Source organism: Bufo bufo, chromosome 11 (genome assembly GCF_905171765.1).
Source record: "Bufo bufo chromosome 11, aBufBuf1.1, whole genome shotgun sequence".
NCBI lineage: Eukaryota > Metazoa > Chordata > Amphibia > Anura > Bufonidae > Bufo > Bufo bufo.
In genome coordinates, this window is record NC_053399.1 from 95,367,250 (window position 1) to 95,385,302 (window position 18,053).

Sequence of the window (18,053 nt, forward strand, 5' to 3'; positions counted from 1 at the left end):
CAGACTTCGGCGTGGCATCGGCGCCGCCATGACCGGAAGTGACGCGCTGCCTGCTGCGGCGTCACTTCCGGTCTTTCGGCTGATGTCGTTTTTTTCTTTCTGCTTAAGGCTCCATTCACACGTCCGCATCCTTTCCGCAATTTTGCGGAAAGGGTGCGGACCCATTCATTCTCTATGGGGACGGAATGTGCTGTCCGCATCCACATTTGCGGATCTGCAAAAATAGAACATGTCCTATTCTTGTCCGAAATTGCGGACAAGAACAGGCATATTCTATTAGTGCCGGCAATGTGCGGTCCGCAAAATGCGGAACGCACATTGCCGCTTTCCGTGTTTTGCGGATCCGTGGCTCCGTGTATCCGCAAAACAGGTTGCGGACGTGTGAATGGAGCCTAAAGCAAACTAATTCCTGCCGGGGGGTTGTTTTTCAGGAGGGATGGGCGTTGTAAAGGCAGTTAAGATGTATTCCTTCACCACACTAATATTTAAAGAGGTACAGCTGTTACTCTGACTCCGGGGGGAGTGCTAGTGGCTGGGCCCCTCCCATGGGTGGAGCTGTCCCCTTCTTAAGCTCCCTGACAGCTTCAGTCTGTCTCTGGCTGCGCTGCTTTAACAAGCTCCAGAGTCTCCTGTGTTCGGTGAGAGTTGTCTAATATCATCTGAATTCCATTCAGCCTTTATTTTTCAAAGTGCTTGACTTTTCTCCTCTGGTTCGTACCGCTAATCAATGTCTTTTACTCCCTTAGTTTTTTAATTCAGGGATGTTTTAATTTTCTTCTTTCGTTTCAGCTATGGCTTCTCCTAGAGAGTCAGACCAGCAACGGAAGTCTGTGGCCAAGAGGAAACACCTGGCCTGTTATGATTGCAACACGCCTCTTGACGAGAGTTGCCCCTATTCCAGGTGCGACAGCTGCCGTTCTGGCACCGCTACTGAACCGTCTATGCAGGATATGTACCAGTGGGCTAAGACGTACGTAGACGACTCCATCAAGGGTGTAGTACGCCTTCTAAATGAGAGGTTACCGGTTCCCTCTCAGACTCCAATGGAAGTTGTCGCCCCCACTGACAGACCTATGCCCCTTTCTGTGGGGTCATCTTCCTCGGATGAGGAGGAATCAACTTCATGTTTCTTTCCACCCGAAAAGACACAGAAGCTACTAAAGTCCATCAGGTCGGGGGACCATGATGTCGACATAGGGGAGTCTTCCGATCCCGCCTGCCGGACTCAGCTGGTCTTTAAGGCAGATGAGACCCTTCTTTCTGTGATGCGCACAGAATGGAAAAAGCCAGAAAAAGGCCCAGTCCTCACCCGGAAATTTAAGTTAATGTTTCCGATGGCTAAACCCTTAGTGGAATCATGGGGTTCCATACCTAAGGTGGACATGGCGATAGCCAAACTGTCCAGGCGCACTCTGGTTCCTGCAGATGATGGGTCTAGTCTGCAGGACCCTCTAGATAGGAGGGCAGAGTGCACCCTAAGAAGGGGTTACTCGGCGGCCGCAGCTTCGGCCTCAACCTCCATTGCGGCCACAGAGGTCTCTTCTTTCCTTAGAGCCAGGCTGAACCAAATCCAAACGGATGTCGACCAGAGTGTCTCCCGAAACGACATCCTGGCCGCTTTCAAATCCGTCAATCTGGCCATGGATTTCCTGTGCGACACGTCCCAGCTACAGCTGAAATTGGCAGCCAAAACAATGGCTCTAGTGTCTGCTGCTAGGAGACCTCTGTGGCTAAAGCCCTGGAATGCCGACAATGCTTCCAAATATAACCTCTGTGGGCTTCCTTTTGAACCAAACCGCTTATTCGGTTCAGAATTAGACTCCATTATGGAGGGTCTCTCGGATAAAAAGGGAAAAAGTCTCCCCCAACAGCCCTTTCGGGGCAGGGGTAGACAAGCTCGCGGGGGCCGACCAGGACAGCAGGTTGGACGTAGAGACTGGGGGGGGGGGGGGGGGGGGCGTCTAGAAAGTTCTCTAGACGCTCCCGTAAACCCACCAGGGAGGCAAAGCCCTCCTGACTATGGGCCTCTCAGAGGCTCTTGGATAAACCCTGCTACCCCTGTTGTTACGCCTCTAGATTTTCCCGTACCCCTCCCTCACCTCCCTGTAGGGGGGCGTCTTTCCTTTTTCAAACACGTATGGGCCCAGGAAGTCTCAGATCCATGGGTCCAAAGCATAGTAGCTTCTCTCCCCCCAGAAAAATTCCTCGCCACGCGCAGTTTTTTGCCGGCCAGACAAAGGATCCTAGAGTCCTATATCCAGGACTACATTTCCAAGGGAGCCCTGGAGGAGGTACCGGCAGGGGAGAGGGGTCTAGGGATTTATTCTCCAGTATTCCTGGTACCCAAAAAGACAGGAGATCTCCGGATGATCATAGATTTGAGATTCCTCAATCGTTTCGTAAGGAGAACCAGGTTCCGTATGGAAACCATAAGGTCAGTCAGTCACCTCCTCAGTCCTGGGGACGTGATGGCTACTCTGGACCTCAAGGATGCTTACCTCCACATCCCGATCCATCCCTCCTCACGGAAATTTCTCAGGATCGCGGTCCAGATTTCAGGAGTGCGCAGGCACTATCAATTTGCCGCCCTTCCCTTTGGAATCTCATCTGCCCCCTTATCTTCACCAAGGTGGTAGTATCGGTGGTAGCAGCTCTGAGACTCCAGGGACTGACCATTGTCCCTTACCTGGACGATTGGCTTCTAGCCTCTTCAGTCCCTTTACTTTCCCATCATCTTCGTGTCGCAATTTCCTTTCTGCTCCGCTTAGGCTGAATTATCAACTGGCAGAAGTCGAACGTGAGCACTTCAACTTCTATCCATTATCTAGGATTCGTAGTTGACTCTCTGGAGATGTCCCTCCAGTTGACGCCAGAAAGAGGAGCGCGGATTCAGGACCTGGCAAGGTTCCTTTACGTACCACGACGAGTCTCCATACGGACCCTCATGAAGATGTTGGGGCTTATGTCAGCGGCTGCGGATGCAGTCCCTTGGGCTTTATGGCACCTCCGACCTCTTCAGTCGGAGGTCTTAAACAAATGGAACGGCAGCCCGGCGGGGCTAGATTCCCTGTGCTCCCTATCCAACCAAACCCGGAATTCCCTCAGATGGTGGTTCCATCTACCAGCAGGGAAGTCTATGACCCAACCAGTTTGGCTCATATTGACTACGGACGCGTCCCTTGTAGGCTGGGGCGCCCATTTAGACGGATCCCCAGTTCGGGGATCTTGGTCTCCTCAGGAGCAGCATCTTTCCTCAAATCTCCGCGAGATGCGTGCTATCCGGCTAGCCCTCCTTCACTTCGCCCCTCAGATTCGGGGCAAAGCTGTGAAAGTCCAGTCAGACAACATGACTGCCGTGCTTTACATAAACAAGCAGGGAGGCACAAGATCCTTACCCCTTCTTTCAGAAATTGGGGTAATTCTACGGTGGGCAGAGCTGAACCTATCCCATCTATCTGCCACTCATATTCGAGGCTCCCTCAACTTCATTGCGGATCGCCTAAGTCGCGGCTTACCGACCATGGAGTGGTCACTGCACCCGGAGATCTTCAAGCAGCTAGTCCTCAAATTGGGTATGCCAGAAGTGGATCTTATGGCAACCAGGTTCAATGCCAAGGTACAGAGGTTCTGTTCCCTATACAGGGAGGACAACCCCCTGGCGATAGATGCTCTGACAATACCGTGGAGGTTCAGGCTGGCTTACATCTTCCCTCCCTCCCTTTTCCATGATTCCGAGGGTATTGATGAAAATACGTCAGGATCAGGCCTCGGTAATAGCCATCATACCATTTTGGCCCAGGAGATCCTGGTTTACCCAGCTCATTCAGATGAGTCGGGGACAATATTGGAAACTCCCCCCGGAGCAGACCCTGGTGTCGTCGGACACGCATCTCTGCGATTCAACCTGACAGCCTGGAGGTTGATCAGTCCCTTCCCAGAGTGGATGGGCTCTCTGAGTCGGTCCTGAGAACTTTGTCGCATTCTAGAGCAGAGTCTACCAAAAAGGCCTACTCCAGGATCATGAGGATCTTCACCTCATGGTGTAGTTCCAACCAGGTGGCGTCTGCAGATCAGCCCCTCTCTGCGATCTTACAATTCCTCCAGGATGGGTTGGAAAGAGGTCTCTCCCCTTCTACCCTGAAGGTCCAAGTTTTTGCCATCTCGGCCTGTCTCAACAGGCCATATTCTCGGGACCCGCTCATCAAACGCTTCCTTAAGGGAGCAGAAAGATTGAAGCCTACGATACTGAAACCCGTTCCCCAATGGGGCTTATCAGTAGTTCTCAAGGGGTTAGCATCTCCCCCCTTTGAACCTTTGGAGGAGGCAAGCTTTAAATTTCTAACACTCAAGATGGTCTTTCTTCTGGCTATTACCTCAGCCAAAAGAATTTCGGAGCTACAAGCTTTCTCCGCTTTACACCCATACATCATTTTCTTACAGGACAGAGTCCTTTTAAAATTTCTACCTTATTTTAGACCTAAGGTTCCAACTTTTCAAAATATCAATCAGGTAATTTCTCTACCTGTATTATTCTCCGCCTCCTCCTCTGATGTTCCAGTCCGACATCCACTGGACATATCGAGATGCCTCCAGATCTATGTGGATAGATCCAGAGAATTCAGGATAGATGAGAACCTCTTCATCCTGTTTGCCGGTAAGTCTAAAGGCCGCAAGGCGTCTAAAACTACTATTAGTCGCTGGATCAAGGAAGCCATTAGGGAAGCTTTCACCTCCCAATCCTTAGATCCTCCGGAGTTTGTGAGGGCCCATTTTACTAGGGCCGTAGCTACCTCTGTCGCGGAGAGAAGTGTTCTCCCCCTAGAGTTGATCTGTAAGGCGGCTTCCTGGAGCTCTGAATCAACCTTCATCTCTCATTATAGAATAGATGCTAAGGTAGCAGCGTTTTCGGCTTTTGGGCTATCTCCCCATCTGTGCTGCTGGTGGGACGTAAGGGAATCGTTAATTTCTAACGATAATTTGTTTTCCCTTAGTCCCAACAGCAGCACACAAATTTTCCCGCCCTAAGTACCTTTTCTTGGTATAAACACGCTGGGCTGGGTGGCGAACCCCTCCCTTTAAGGGAGCTGGAGTTCTTCTATTGGTTATTCTTTGGGCTCATTAAAAATTCCGCCGGTCCTACTAGTCCACGGGGGGCAGTTAACCCCCATCTGTGCTGCTGTTGGGACTAAGGGAAAACAAATTATCGTTAGAAATTAACGATTGTACCACCATTAACGGTACTGGCGTCACGACAAAAACTATCAAGGGACTCAGCTGCAACAAGCACCCTTAACATCAAGGGCACCTCAACCACCATCTTGGCTGATGATTCCTACCACAGAGCGTGCCCCGGAGGATTTCATGCTGTCCACCTCAACACTGTGCTGCCAGCCCAGGGAGGCTATCTGCTAACCGTGAGTAAACTTATCAACTGTGTATCATACTATTTGGCCCCTCATCGGTCCACCGTGCACCTCACGTGTTGCCCTTGCGACTGGCTGGCTGCAAGTGCAGCCTTAGAAATGAATGGGGTCGCAGCTGAGGTGTGTGCAGTTCTGCAGCAGCTGAGGTGTGTGCAGTTCTGCAGCAGCTGAGGTGTGTGCAGTTCTGCAGCAGCTGAGGTGTGTGCAGTTCTGCAGCAGCTGAGGTGTGTGCAGTTCTGCAGCAGCTGAGGTGTGTGCAGTTCTGCAGCAGCTGAGGTGTGTGCAGTTCTGCAGCAGCTGAGGTGTGTGCAGTTCTGCAGCAGCTGAGGTGTGTGCAGTTCTGCAGCAGCTGAGGTGTGTGCAGTTCTGCAGCAGCTGAGGTGTGTGCAGTTCTGCAGCAGCTGAGGTGTGTGCAGTTCTGCAGCAGCTGAAGTGTAAAAAAAAAAACTGTGAGGTAGAAGCTAATTTTCCCCACTTTAGTGGATTCACATAAAACTTTGTTGTAATACTGTACGGAGCAGGAGCCTCTTTCACACGGGCGTAGCGGATTGGGGCCGGGTGGGTTCCGAGAAACCCGTGTGAGTTTGCACACAATTTGTCTGCAATTGCGTTGCGTTGTTCAGTTTTTCCATTCAAGTGCAAAACATTTTGATGCGTTTTGCACACGCGTGATAAAAAACAGAATGTGGTTACCAGGTCCGAACCCGGACTTCTTCACTGAAGTTCGGGTTTGGGTTCGGTGTTCTGTAGATTTTATTATTTTCCATTATAACACGGTAACGGAAAATAATAGCATTCTTTAATACAGAAAGTTAAGTAAAATGTCCATTGAGGGATAAAAAATTTTTTTTTTTAAATTACTCACCTCATCCACTTGATCGCACATGGTGAGCGCGATGAAGTCATTGAAGGTCCTTTTGCAGGTCCTGCAAGAAGAAGAAAGAAGACGATAAGGCTGGGTTCACACGAGCGGATGCCGTGCGTGACATCCGCTCCGTGAATGACAGCCAAGACCCGATGCAGACTGCAGGGGCATGGAGCATTAACATGATTGATAATACTCCGTGCCTCTCTGTGACCTCTTTACTACGAAATCACAGTGACAACTTTATCTCCCTGTGATTTCATAGTAAAGAGGTCACAGAGAGGCACGGAGTATTATCAGTCATGTTAATGCTCAGTGCTTCTGCAGTCTGCATCGGGTCTTGGCTGTCATTCACGGAGTGGATGTCACGCACGGCATCCACTCGTGTGAACCCAGCCTTACGGCTGCGCGATCAAGTGGATGAGGTGAGTTATTATTTTTTTATTTTTTTTAACCCTCAACGGACAATTAATTAATTATTAATTAACATCATCTCCTCAGCAACCATCTGTAAAAATCGCATTGCATCCGCACTTTTCACGCAGCCTCATTCACTTCCATGGGGCCTGCGTTGCGTGAAAAACGCAGAATATAGAACATGCTGCGATTTTCACGCAACGCACAAGTGATGCGTGAAAGAACAACGCTCATGTACACAGACCCATTGAAATGAAAGGGGCAGGATTCAGTGCGGGTGCAATGCGTTCACGTCACGCATTGCACCCGCGCGGAAAACTCGCCCGTGTGAGAGGCCTTAGAATGTATTGTCTCCGATGAGCCGAAGTTATTACTTCGTGAGACTTTGTGTAATAACTTTGTGAATAAATTTATTACTGTAAAAAACCTTGGTACTGAACTCAAGTACCAAGCTGAGGTGTGTACTAGGAGGTTGGGCAGCAGCTGAGGTGCATACTAGGAGGTTGGGCAGCAGCTGAGGTGTGTATTAGGAGGTTGGGCAGCAGCTGAGGTGTGTGTATTAGGAGGTTGTGCAGCAGCTGAGGTGTGTGTATTAGGAGGTTGTGCAGCAGCTGAGGTGTGTGTATTAGGAGGTTGTGCAGCAGCTGAGGCGTGTACTAGGAGGTTGTGCAGCAGCTGAGGCGTGTACTAGGAGGTTGTGCAGCAGCTGAGGCGCGTACTAGGAGGTTGTGCAGCAGCTGAGGCGCGTACTAGGAGGTTGTGCAGCAGCTGAGGTGCGTACTAGGAGGTTGTGCAGCAGCTGAGGTGCGTATTAGGAGGTTGTGCAGCAGCTGAAGTGTGTATTAGGAGGTTGTGCAGCAGCTGAAGTGTGTACTAGGAGGTTGTGCAGCAGCTGAGGTGTGTACTAGGAGGTTGTGCAGCAGCTGAAGTGTGTATTAGGAGGTTGTGCAGCAGCTGAGGTGTGTATTAGGAGGTTGTGCAGTGAGAAACATATTTAAGCAGCTCCGTATACATCAGAAATGGACGGAGCTGTGTACTTCCGGCTCAGATCCTAACAAACCCATCTTCCCCACAGGCTGATGTCAATTAGTGCAGCGTATAGCTGGACCCTGCTTTACCTTTATTTAAAGGGTTATCCAAACTATAAAACCTGTCCCTTATATAGATAATACTTACCCCGCTCTCCGGCACCCGCAATGCTAGAGAGGCTCCTCCCCATCTTGGCCTGCTATTGGCTGCGCCCCCCATCTCCAGATGTTTTGATCCGCGCAATGGGGAGATGCAGAGGCTGCCGTGTGGGAATCGGGATGAATGTAGGTGGCAGGGTAAGTATAATCGCTATGAGGGGCCCTGGTATTGGGGACATGTTTTATAGTTTAGATAACCCCCTTAATTTGAGGACAGTCGGCACAAGGAGAGATGTATAGAGTAGGTTCCCTTTCAAAAGAGGTCACCTTGCCGTGGTGGGTGGGCACATAAAATATTTGCTATACCTATGTGGTGAATATATACCTATGTGGTGAATATAGCGTTGTGTATTCTCTGCTGCATTGTGTTTTCTTGTACTGTTGTGTTTTCAGCCATGGCGACGTGCACCTTATATGCGCATTTTACAGAATCTGCTGACTAACGCTGTCTTTTGTTTTCGCTCTATCCTGAAGATTTGAGTATAAAGTATTGGAAATTCCCTTTTAGGCTGCACTTAGTATGGAAAGGGTTAAAGGCGTGTGCAGGAAAAGAAATGAAAGAGAAACTAACTCTGCCCCCGAGCCATCCTCTAGCTTCCATTTTCTTGCTTTCAGACTTTACAGCGAGAAGAGACGTAAGTGTACAACACGACGACGCTGGATGTCTGCGTGCACTGTGTGGTCATGTATGTGTATATTGTGTATATGTGTGTATTATAAGTGTGCAGGTGTGACCATTTATAGTGTATAGGTGTACAGATGGGTGCGGTGTGTGACTATTTATAGTGTATATGTGTACAGATGTGTGTGACCATGTATAGTGTATATGTGTACAGATGTGTGTGACCATGTATAGTGTATATGTGTACAGATGTGTGTGACCATTTATAGTGTATATGTGTACAGATGTGTGACCATTTATAGTGTATGTGTACAGATGGGTGTGACCATTTATAGTGTATGTGTACAGATGTGTGACCATTTATAGTGTATGTGTACAGATGGGTGTGACCATTTATAGTGTATGTGTACAGATGTGTGACCATTTATAGTGTATATGTGTACAGATGGGTGTGACCATTTATAGTGTATGTGTACAGATGTGTGACCATTTATAGTGTATATGTGTACAGATGTGTGTGACCATTTATAGTGTATGTGTACAGATGTGTGCGGTGTGACCATTTATAGTGTATGTGTGTACAGATGGGTGTGACCATTTATAGTGTATATGTGTACAGATGTGTCACACCCGATAAGGTTAGATACAGTGCATCAACGTAGCCAACAGTTTCACATGTGATAGGCTTAGATACAGCAGCCTTGGATACACCAGATCAGCAGTCAGTATCACACATGAGAGGCCTAGAAACACAGGATCAGCAGACAGTATCACAAGTGATAGGCTTAGATACAGCAGCTCAATAGACCGCAGCCTTGGATACACCAGAGTGGTAGTCAGTATCACACGAGAGCCTTAGATACAAGGAATCAGCAGATAGTATGGCACATGATAGGCTTAGATACAGCAGCTCAGCAGACAGTATCACACATGATAGGATGAGATACAAAGCTCAGTAGATAGTCTCACACAGGATTAGATACACAGATAATGGTCATACATGAAGCCTGTCAATCATTCTGACCATCTCATTGCTGTACAGATGGACTCTATGGTCACGGTTTTCGAGTTACAGAAGGATTGCTCAGTAAAACAACATACGGTTCCTCTGACGTTCAACAGAGTCAATAAAAGTCGCCTCTATGTTGTCACCAACCAAAATACTCAACTGCATCTTCTCAACCATCCAGTGGGAAGTCCAAGACCAGAGGAGGTAAGAGATCTGTGCGCGGAATATGTCCTCAAAGACGGGGTCAAACAAAGTGGGAGCTGGTGCAAATATCAAAAATTTGCCTTCTACTAGTCCCTTGGCTCTCTAACCTCAATTGGGGCCCATCTTGTGCCTGGGACAGAATGGGCACTTGTGTCACCTACAACTGTCGGGCCCTTAGGCACGGCGTGTATTAGCTGCTGTTGCCATCTACATGAGAGGCACCATTGTCGTGCAAACTTGGGTTGGGCCAAAAGCTTCTTCTTTTCATGTCAGTGAATGCCACAACTGGGCAGATTCTTGCATCAATACTTAGGGTCTCAGGCAGGTAAAATTTACATTTTGTGGCAATTTGCAATTCAGCAAATATCACAATGAGATTAGGTCATTCTCATTGGTGAAGGGATCAAAGGTGTCAATAGCATTTTAAGATAATCATGTCTTCTTGTATTTACAGGGTGGTGATGCTTTCCAAAAGAAGACGATCTTCCAACATGGAATGTCGACCAAGGTGCTTTCCATAATGGATGCAACTGCTGGGACTGCTTGGGAGGTGAGGACCGACATCCGAATGTCTGGCACTATGATGTGAAATTTCATGAAAATCATTCCCATAATCATGATCATGAGATTTTGTAACCTGTGTAGTTCTTGCCTAGGAGACACAAAGATATGGTGCTCAAGAAATGGGCATCTTCCAGGCATGGTTCTTTCTCGTAAACTGTTTTTTTCAAAATTTTTGAAGAAAAAACATACAAACAAGAGCGATGTCTCACCGCCATCAATAATATCCGTTTGTACAAGTGCAAAATTATTTGTCAAATGCCTTTTCCATGAGCATACGGATAGTAACAGAAGTCCAACGAAGCTAACAGTATCAGACAATCATCTCCGCAAAATATTACGGGAGATGTCCCAGAGAAAACCAGAACATACTAACCAAATACAGTCCCTAGTGGGTTCCCGAGGTCAAAGCAGTGAAATCTTCTCTAACCTAATGGGCAGTGATACCTCGTGAAAGTAATGTATAGAACAACACAAACAGATAAGGGGAAAAAAAAGAAACCAAAACAAGAACCTAGATGCTCGGGAGTATCTGGACGCTGTGGGCCCCCCCTCCCCCAGCTCATGACAGTAGAATCGGTAGTTCGCCCAGTACCGTCTGTTGCAGGAACCAAGTAGTCCCTGAAAAGCATTCGTGTATGGCCTTACGGACGTGCAACGGCAGAATATTAATAAAACTTTCCCACACCTGAAAGAAGTGTTCCACTTTTTTGTCTTTTTGATGCGAGGCCTCCACCCAGTCGATACGCATGATATAGGAGAGTTTCTCCAAGAACAATCTGAAGGGGGGAATTGTGGGTTGTAGCCAGACTTGTAGGATCGCCTTAGTTCCTGCTACTGCCACAAAATGTAGCAACTTCCTACACCCTGGGGTACAGTTATATTTATCCTTATCTAAATAACTGAACAGCGCCCAAAGTGGGTCGCGCGGGGTAAAAGTGGTTAAGTGTGTGTTAGTGAAGGTGATGACTTTGTCCCAGAACTGTTGTATCATTGGGCAGTCCCATAGACAGTGGTAAAGTCCTGCATCCGAAGCCCCACATTTAAAACAATTGTTGGAATCGTATATGCCCATTCTAAACCCCCGTCTCGGAGTCAGATAGGACCTGTGGCAGATTTGTAGGATCATTTCTGTGTATCTTGCTACGGGTAAATGTTTGTATGAGAACTCCAATGCCCGGAGTATCGTTGATGGGGTAGCTTGTGGCACCTCCGCCTGCCATCTAGTCATAGGGGCTGTAGATGCGGAGTAGTCAATTGGTACATGGAGGAACTGGTAGTTTGATGAAATCTGTTTCTTCCCCTTATTGAGGTTCGAGAACCATCGTCTAAAATATGGGCTCCATTCGGAGTCCGCCATGGCGGAAATTACTTTAGTGATATGACTTTTCGCTTGTAAGTACGGGAAAAAGGGGAAAACTATATGTGGGTATTCCTTCTGCAGGTCCTGGAGCGGTTTAACCATTCGTGTTTGCGCGCTGATGAGTTTGTCAATGCTAGCGATGCCGTGCGATTGCCAGCACTTAAATGTAGGGTGGGAAGATCCGTTCTGAAAGGAGAGGCATGGTTCTTTCAGTCTTCTCCTAGATCCAGCAATACCCAACTGTCCTCTTCTTGTCTCACCCTATTTTCTCTGCTTTACAGGTCCGTGTTTTACTCAGTCCTTTGGAAATTTCCCGTCTGTCCTCGAACTTCAACTTGACAGGTTTTGTCAAAGCCTGTTTGGTGAGTATATCAGAAGAATGATACAAATTTTTTAAGTAATAGTAATCTCCCTCCTAAAGGAGAATTCCACCGTAATTTACCTGACATTCTTTTGGTGGGTTCAACCAGAACACCAAAATGTTCCCATGAGAAACAATCAAAAGCGCCTGAGCTAAATTATTTCCCCCGGGTCTCTGACACCGTTCTGCAGTTTCCAGCAGGTCAGAATGTCTTTAGAAAAATGTGGCTGCCTTCTTCAAGACTCCACTGGATTTGCAGCTTAACTCTATTCCCTTGAGATTCAATACCAGAGCCAAATTATAGACAAGGAACTTGATCTGACTTCATGGCAAGTGTGTCAGATGACCACGTCCCTTAAATTCCAGTAGATTTCACAATTCTCTGTGACATTTTCATTCTTGTAACCTGCAGACAATGGAAGAGTATCAAAAGTCTCTATCACCCCTTTGTGATGTGCAGAAGCTCTGCATGGCAGCCGCTCAGTTCCTCAGCTTCACTGAAGACGGTATAGTCAATGACTATTGTAAGGAACTCAATAGGCTCTTGACTGAAAAAGTTGGGGCATCACATATTGGTCAACAGGAAATGAACTCCATGGTGTTTGGAGCCCTGGTGGCATTGGTGGCTGCTGAGCTGGCGGCATCATCTGGAGGTACTAGGAGCTTTGACTATAGACCCAAGAAGGAAAACACTCAGGAGGATCAGAGAGAGCAGGTGAGACTCAAGATCTAAACGGGGCTTCCATTTACCGATTCTTACAGAACAAATCCAGTGACTTGTAGTGATATTCATAACAATGGTGTATGATTCACAGTAAATACCTACTGCGGGCAACTCTGGTTATAAATTTTTATGCCATTTTTTCCTTTAGATTCAAGAGATGGTCAAGGTTTTCGATGTGATGGTGGATCTGTTATCTGTATCACACCAAAGAAAGAGGTTGCAGATTTTATTTAGGAATCCCTGTCCAGATAACTGGGTGAGTATATATTTCTCAGAATCAGACATATTGATTTGGGCAATGTTTTGACTCCATTTATATTAAGGGTCATTTGGATTTTCTCCAATACAACGAACCAATAAATATCCATTTCCTTCTCGGCACTGAATTGTAGAAGTAGGAGCCTCATGTTCTCCGTTCAACAGTCCCGAGTCATAGGTGTGGTCCAGAGTTGAGTGGGCTATAGTGGTGCTTTTTCATCATGATTAGCCTAACGGGTAATAGAACAGCCTCAACTTAAGGGTAACGTGTCATGAAGATCTGTACAGAATTTTCTGTCTTTTAAAAATCAGACTCATGGTATTCACCGCTTTTCCCATCTCTCCAGGCATCGGGAGGTAAGACACTTGCTCATTCTGGAGAAACGTTTGTGTTTGGATTAAGTCACAAGGTGGTTTCCATCTCTGAAGCAGAGTCTGAGGTAAGATAACCGGTGCCACAGTATATTTTGCCAATAAACCTATCATATGCATATGATCTACGTGGCTTCTGTGATTTGAGGCAGCTCTGGACCTCCAGGATGGGCAAAGAAAGTGACCTGGTCGACCGTTCGCTTCAGGAAGGGCCTGACGGTCTGCAGGAAATAGATATTTGTTAAAGGGAAATTCCACCTAAAGTTTTAAAGCTGCTAATTAATTTCTTGGTGTCTCTCTGGTACACTGTGGAGTTGATTTAAATTTTGATTTGATATGGATGAAATCCACACTCTTCTCACACCAACTAAGCTGGCTGATCTAGAGAGTGTGACAACCACTGAGAGATCTACCAAAGTATGGCCACCACCCCCGAAGGTTGAAATAGTGTATTGGTTGTTTCAACATAGAAAGGTCACTTCACAGGAAGAAAATGATGCGTAAGAAAATATCTGGTCTCAAGAGCTTAAACGTGTATTACATCTTTTGAAGATTTTTTGATTTTTTTATGTTTCTTATAACATTATATTATTATAATAACGTTTGGTTTAGAAAATGTCTATGTGGTTATGGAAAATATCCTGAAATTGTTAGCGATTTATTTTACAGATACAATTTCTTCAAAATTTGCAAGAATCCTACGACCTCATCTCCGTCTTCCACCTTCCTGCCTTAGTTGAACATTTATTGGTAAATGCTGTTCATCATATTAACCGTCTAAAGATTACTAAAAGGCAAAAGATGTAGCAAATGGTTCATATACAAGCCCTGGTCACATTCAGATACTTTGACCACACCCTAATTATTTATGGTGAAACATCTTGAGACAATACTAGGGGAACTTAAACCTATTGATACCCTACACTTACATTGGCTGTCAAGGTGGTCTACATACAGGAGGACCTAAGTATTTTTTATCCTGGAAGGCTCTGTGTTAATAAATACTGAAGTCTCTATAACCTTAGTCCTCAAAAGTCAAGGTTCCTGGACCTACATGAAGTAGTCCCAAAGGACCTCTGAAGTCAACATGCCAGTATTTTAATTTGTAGCACTGGTTACATACACATTTCCTAATGTAGAGCGCCTATGTTGTTGAGATCTGCAAATTGGAACCGAACTGCAGAAAATTGATGATGGGGAGGTCTGGAACCTGAACTTTTCTGTTTGGTACAATTACAGGTCATACAAATTCTAGGGTTGCATCCCTCCTTCCCTCTTTGATTGCCATTGTCAATCAGCTCCATTGCTCTGCCCAAGCCAATTCCATGTTGGCTGGAGATTTCCATAAGTTCTTCAGAAGCTTACTGTCCTAATGGTGACGGATCCCCCCATCCACCTTTGAACATATTGATCTGTTTTGTTTGTTCCATCTTTTAATCATTGGTTTTTCCTCATTTTATTATAGATGACCTCAACGTGGAGAAATAAGATAGAACTTTTCTTGAAAGAAAAAAATCAAAGAAAGGAGATCATTCATGAACTGTCTACCTTGGCTGAGAGGTTCATCTGCAGCAAGATATGTAAACAGATATTCTTGAAGGAGTTTCAAAAGGAAATGTTCAAAAAGTGGTTAAGTGCACAAGTATTTTTAGAGGGTGATGAAGTGGTATGTTGCTTTGGTATTTTGGTGGCCATCTTGGCCGCAGTTATAGCCAAGTCCATTGCGGACCGACCCACTACAGATAGCGAGGAAGAAGAAGGCCCAGAGGAACCCGCAGCAGAACTTGTAGACAGTAACAGATCTTCCTCAAGCACTTCTTTAGATGATAGCATCAGTTCCTTTGAGGTGATCCTCACAACAGTAAGTGATGAATATGGAGGGGCACAACCTAACCTATACTGCAGTCCTGGTGAACTAGTCAAAGTGGAAGACAAGAGTGGTGAAGAGGGTATAGGTGGTGTTGAATCTAAGATTGACCGCAACAATGACTCAGGAACAACTTATCAGGGAAACATTGATGGTTGTTTGAAAACTACAGAATCTCTTGCTGAGCTTCCTGATGTTGGTTTAATAGATATTGCTGACCAGAAAGCAGACTGCGATACTGCTGATGAAAATTTTGATGTATATCCAGATTCCAAAGATGATTCCAATGAAGATGGGAATTGTATTGGGGATTGTAGTGTAGCAGAGTCACCAAGTGAAGGAACTCCAGAAAATGCTCTAGAGCCACAAGTCCCTTCTGAGAACAGAGTCTTCTACACAAGTTTCCTTGGTCTTATGTTTCTCCTGGTCGTTACTATGCTGAGCAATGTGTTCCCACAATCTGTGGGTTCTATTCTTGTTGCGATTATACTGGGCCTACTCATTGTGAAGTGGCTAACAAGCCAACAGCCGTAGTGTCCTCTGCTCCCCAGAAGACATTTTGTTGATGCCATTAATGTGCTTTACAAATTTATATGATTTGTCTGTTTGTACATCGACAAATACTTATAATTCTTTGTTAAATATACAGATATATAACTGTTAGGAAGAACCAATACCTTAGGTGGTGTACATTACAAGGATCAAAATAAGTCCCTTCCACTCCATTTTTTTTTTTTTTTTACTAACAATCAGGTCCTCTGAGGAGGAAAATCCTGAACTGGCTTCCTCCACCCAGTAGCAAACTAGATGGAAGCAACCAGGGCTGAGGCCCTTTTCACAAGTACCCCTTAATGTATGGTATCTTCATAAGATAAAACTAGAGGAGATATTATATCCTAATCTAAAGCAATAAAAAAAAAAATTGTTTGTCCCGTCCTTCAATGTGAATCAGAAAAGCCAAGCTGATCACATGAGGCACAGCCCTGGAGACCAGAATATGTAGTCAATCTTAGATCGCATGGGCTGGAGGTCACTTCTAGTCCTTTAGGTCCTATAAGACCAGGTCTTGTTGGATGCATTGTGGGGCTTTGTAGAAATAACCTCAGTGATGAAGCTTGAGTTCCTCTTTAAATGTATATACCATTGTAACCAGGGGTGTAACTACTATAGCGGCAGACCATGCGACTGCTATGGGGCCCTGGGCAAGAGGGGGCCCAGTTGGGATCATCCCCTCTTCTACTTGGGGTGAAAACTTGGTCAGGACTCTACCTTCTAAAGAAACAACTTTTGGCAAATGAGGCAGTGGAAAAATGGCCCAAAGGTCACTGAAAGGGGTTTAGGCGGAAACCCTTCAGTCCTGTGTCGGGGGCTTTGTTTGATCCTTGCTATGGGGCCCTTACTTCTCTATGTACTCCACTGATTTGTAACTATTATTTTCTTGCTGTTAAAAAAAAATAAAGGCACACAAGTTAATCAACTAAATTGTTAAAAATATGGGTCTATGTTTCTGAATGGCCAAAGCAGATTGTTGTTCTTTCATCTGAGACATTGGTGGCATATCGCTAGGTGGGACCAACATCTATCTCCAGAGAACAGAGGTGGGACTAGCACCAGAAAAGGATCCCCGAAGTGAAAAATGAGCAGCCACGCATCCGCGGCTGACCTCCATTCATTTCTATGACAGTTCCAAAAATAGTCAAGCCTTTTTTAGAACTGCCATAGGGAAGAATGGAGAGCATACCACGCACGAACAGCGCACTTTTCTTCACTTTTAGGGGCTTGTTTTGGAGAGTGCAGATCCCAGACTCAAGGTGTTCAATAAAATTTTAACAGCACAATAGCTCTTTTGTTACTAAATTTATTAAATTGTGTTTGTCTATAATCGGGAATTTGTTATTAATCAATGAAGAAATCCAGGTAATCTGAGATCACGTACTTTCAATCCAAATATATATAAATAATTTGGAACTACTATAATTATACCTTTCACTTAATCATCCATTCCATTGCTTCATTCTGAAGAAAACATACTTTGAATCCATATGCAAATGAGCAGTTAAGTGCACCAAGGGCAGGCACAAACCACTCTGTGCACCCTTGATCCTCTTGCTTCCTCTGCCACCTAACCCTCCCTCTTGTTTTTGATTGCCAGGGCCAGGTCCCTGCATGGTGATCTCAGCTGTCCCTGATCTATGAAGTCACAGCCCAAAATTATGTGAATTCTCCCAATATAACCCTTCTTCAAGGACATGTGCACCTCACTGGGGACACCATGGGGTGTTACAGAAGGACAAAAACAACCCAAAAATTATATATTTTCTCTAAACTTTATTCCTATATGAACATTTGGTCAGTTGCGGACACCATCATAAAAGATGAGAATAGCCATGCACACAGGAAGTTCACAAGATTTGTCCTCCTCCCTGAAAACCTATGGCCTAAGCAGTTTCTTCTCCAAGTCAATGTGATGGACCATCGACATTTATAACATTTTTAGCTCCTAACTCAATGAAAAATGGTTTTTATCATCCCAGAACCATTCAGTTACATACAGCTAATTGGCTTGTCATTTTTGTTTGCTGTGACTTCCTGCTAAGAGAGGGGAAGGGAGATATTATGGCAATGGTCCCTACCAGAAGCTGCTCTGCTTCATCCATTGGTCATGGCTTACCTGCTGTGGTGCTCCAGGTCTCTGTTGGCTTGGACCTGTCAATACTCTTCTCCTCTCACCCTGTGGAAGGGTGCTTGAGAAATAAGTTCTAGTATGCTAGTTTCCTGCAAAGGCATGGCATTAACTTGTTTGCCCCTTTCCATGTCCTA

At 45.7% G+C, this 18,053-nt stretch overlaps 1 protein-coding gene across 1 annotated transcript; it reads left to right on the forward strand.

Moving 5' to 3' along the window:
- The first annotated feature begins 7,915 nt into the window (after nucleotides 1-7,915).
- Nucleotides 7,916-16,143, forward strand: LOC120981737. The gene is made up of 10 exons (XM_040411426.1): nucleotides 7,916-8,030; nucleotides 8,367-8,527; nucleotides 9,557-9,727; nucleotides 10,182-10,277; nucleotides 11,933-12,013; nucleotides 12,425-12,727; nucleotides 12,885-12,992; nucleotides 13,342-13,434; nucleotides 14,036-14,116; nucleotides 14,832-16,143. Exons 1-10 carry the CDS (start codon nucleotides 7,985-7,987, stop codon nucleotides 15,765-15,767), a joined length of 2,076 nt encoding a protein of 691 aa, XP_040267360.1. The 5' UTR covers nucleotides 7,916-7,984; the 3' UTR covers nucleotides 15,768-16,143.
- The last annotated feature ends 1,910 nt before the right edge of the window (nucleotides 16,144-18,053 follow it).

What these genes read in the sequence shown, in the direction of transcription:
- LOC120981737 (XM_040411426.1), top strand. Translation starts at nt 7,985, where the DNA reads ATGCAGAGGCTGCCGTGTGGGAATCGGGATGAATGTAGGTGGCAGG. An exon ending in AGGAGGATCAGAGAGAGCAG is followed by an intron (nt 12,728 to 12,884) that starts GTGAGACTCAAG and finishes TTTTTCCTTTAG; the next exon opens with ATTCAAGAGATGGTCAAGGT. An exon ending in ATCCCTGTCCAGATAACTGG is followed by an intron (nt 12,993 to 13,341) that starts GTGAGTATATAT and finishes CCATCTCTCCAG; the next exon opens with GCATCGGGAGGTAAGACACT.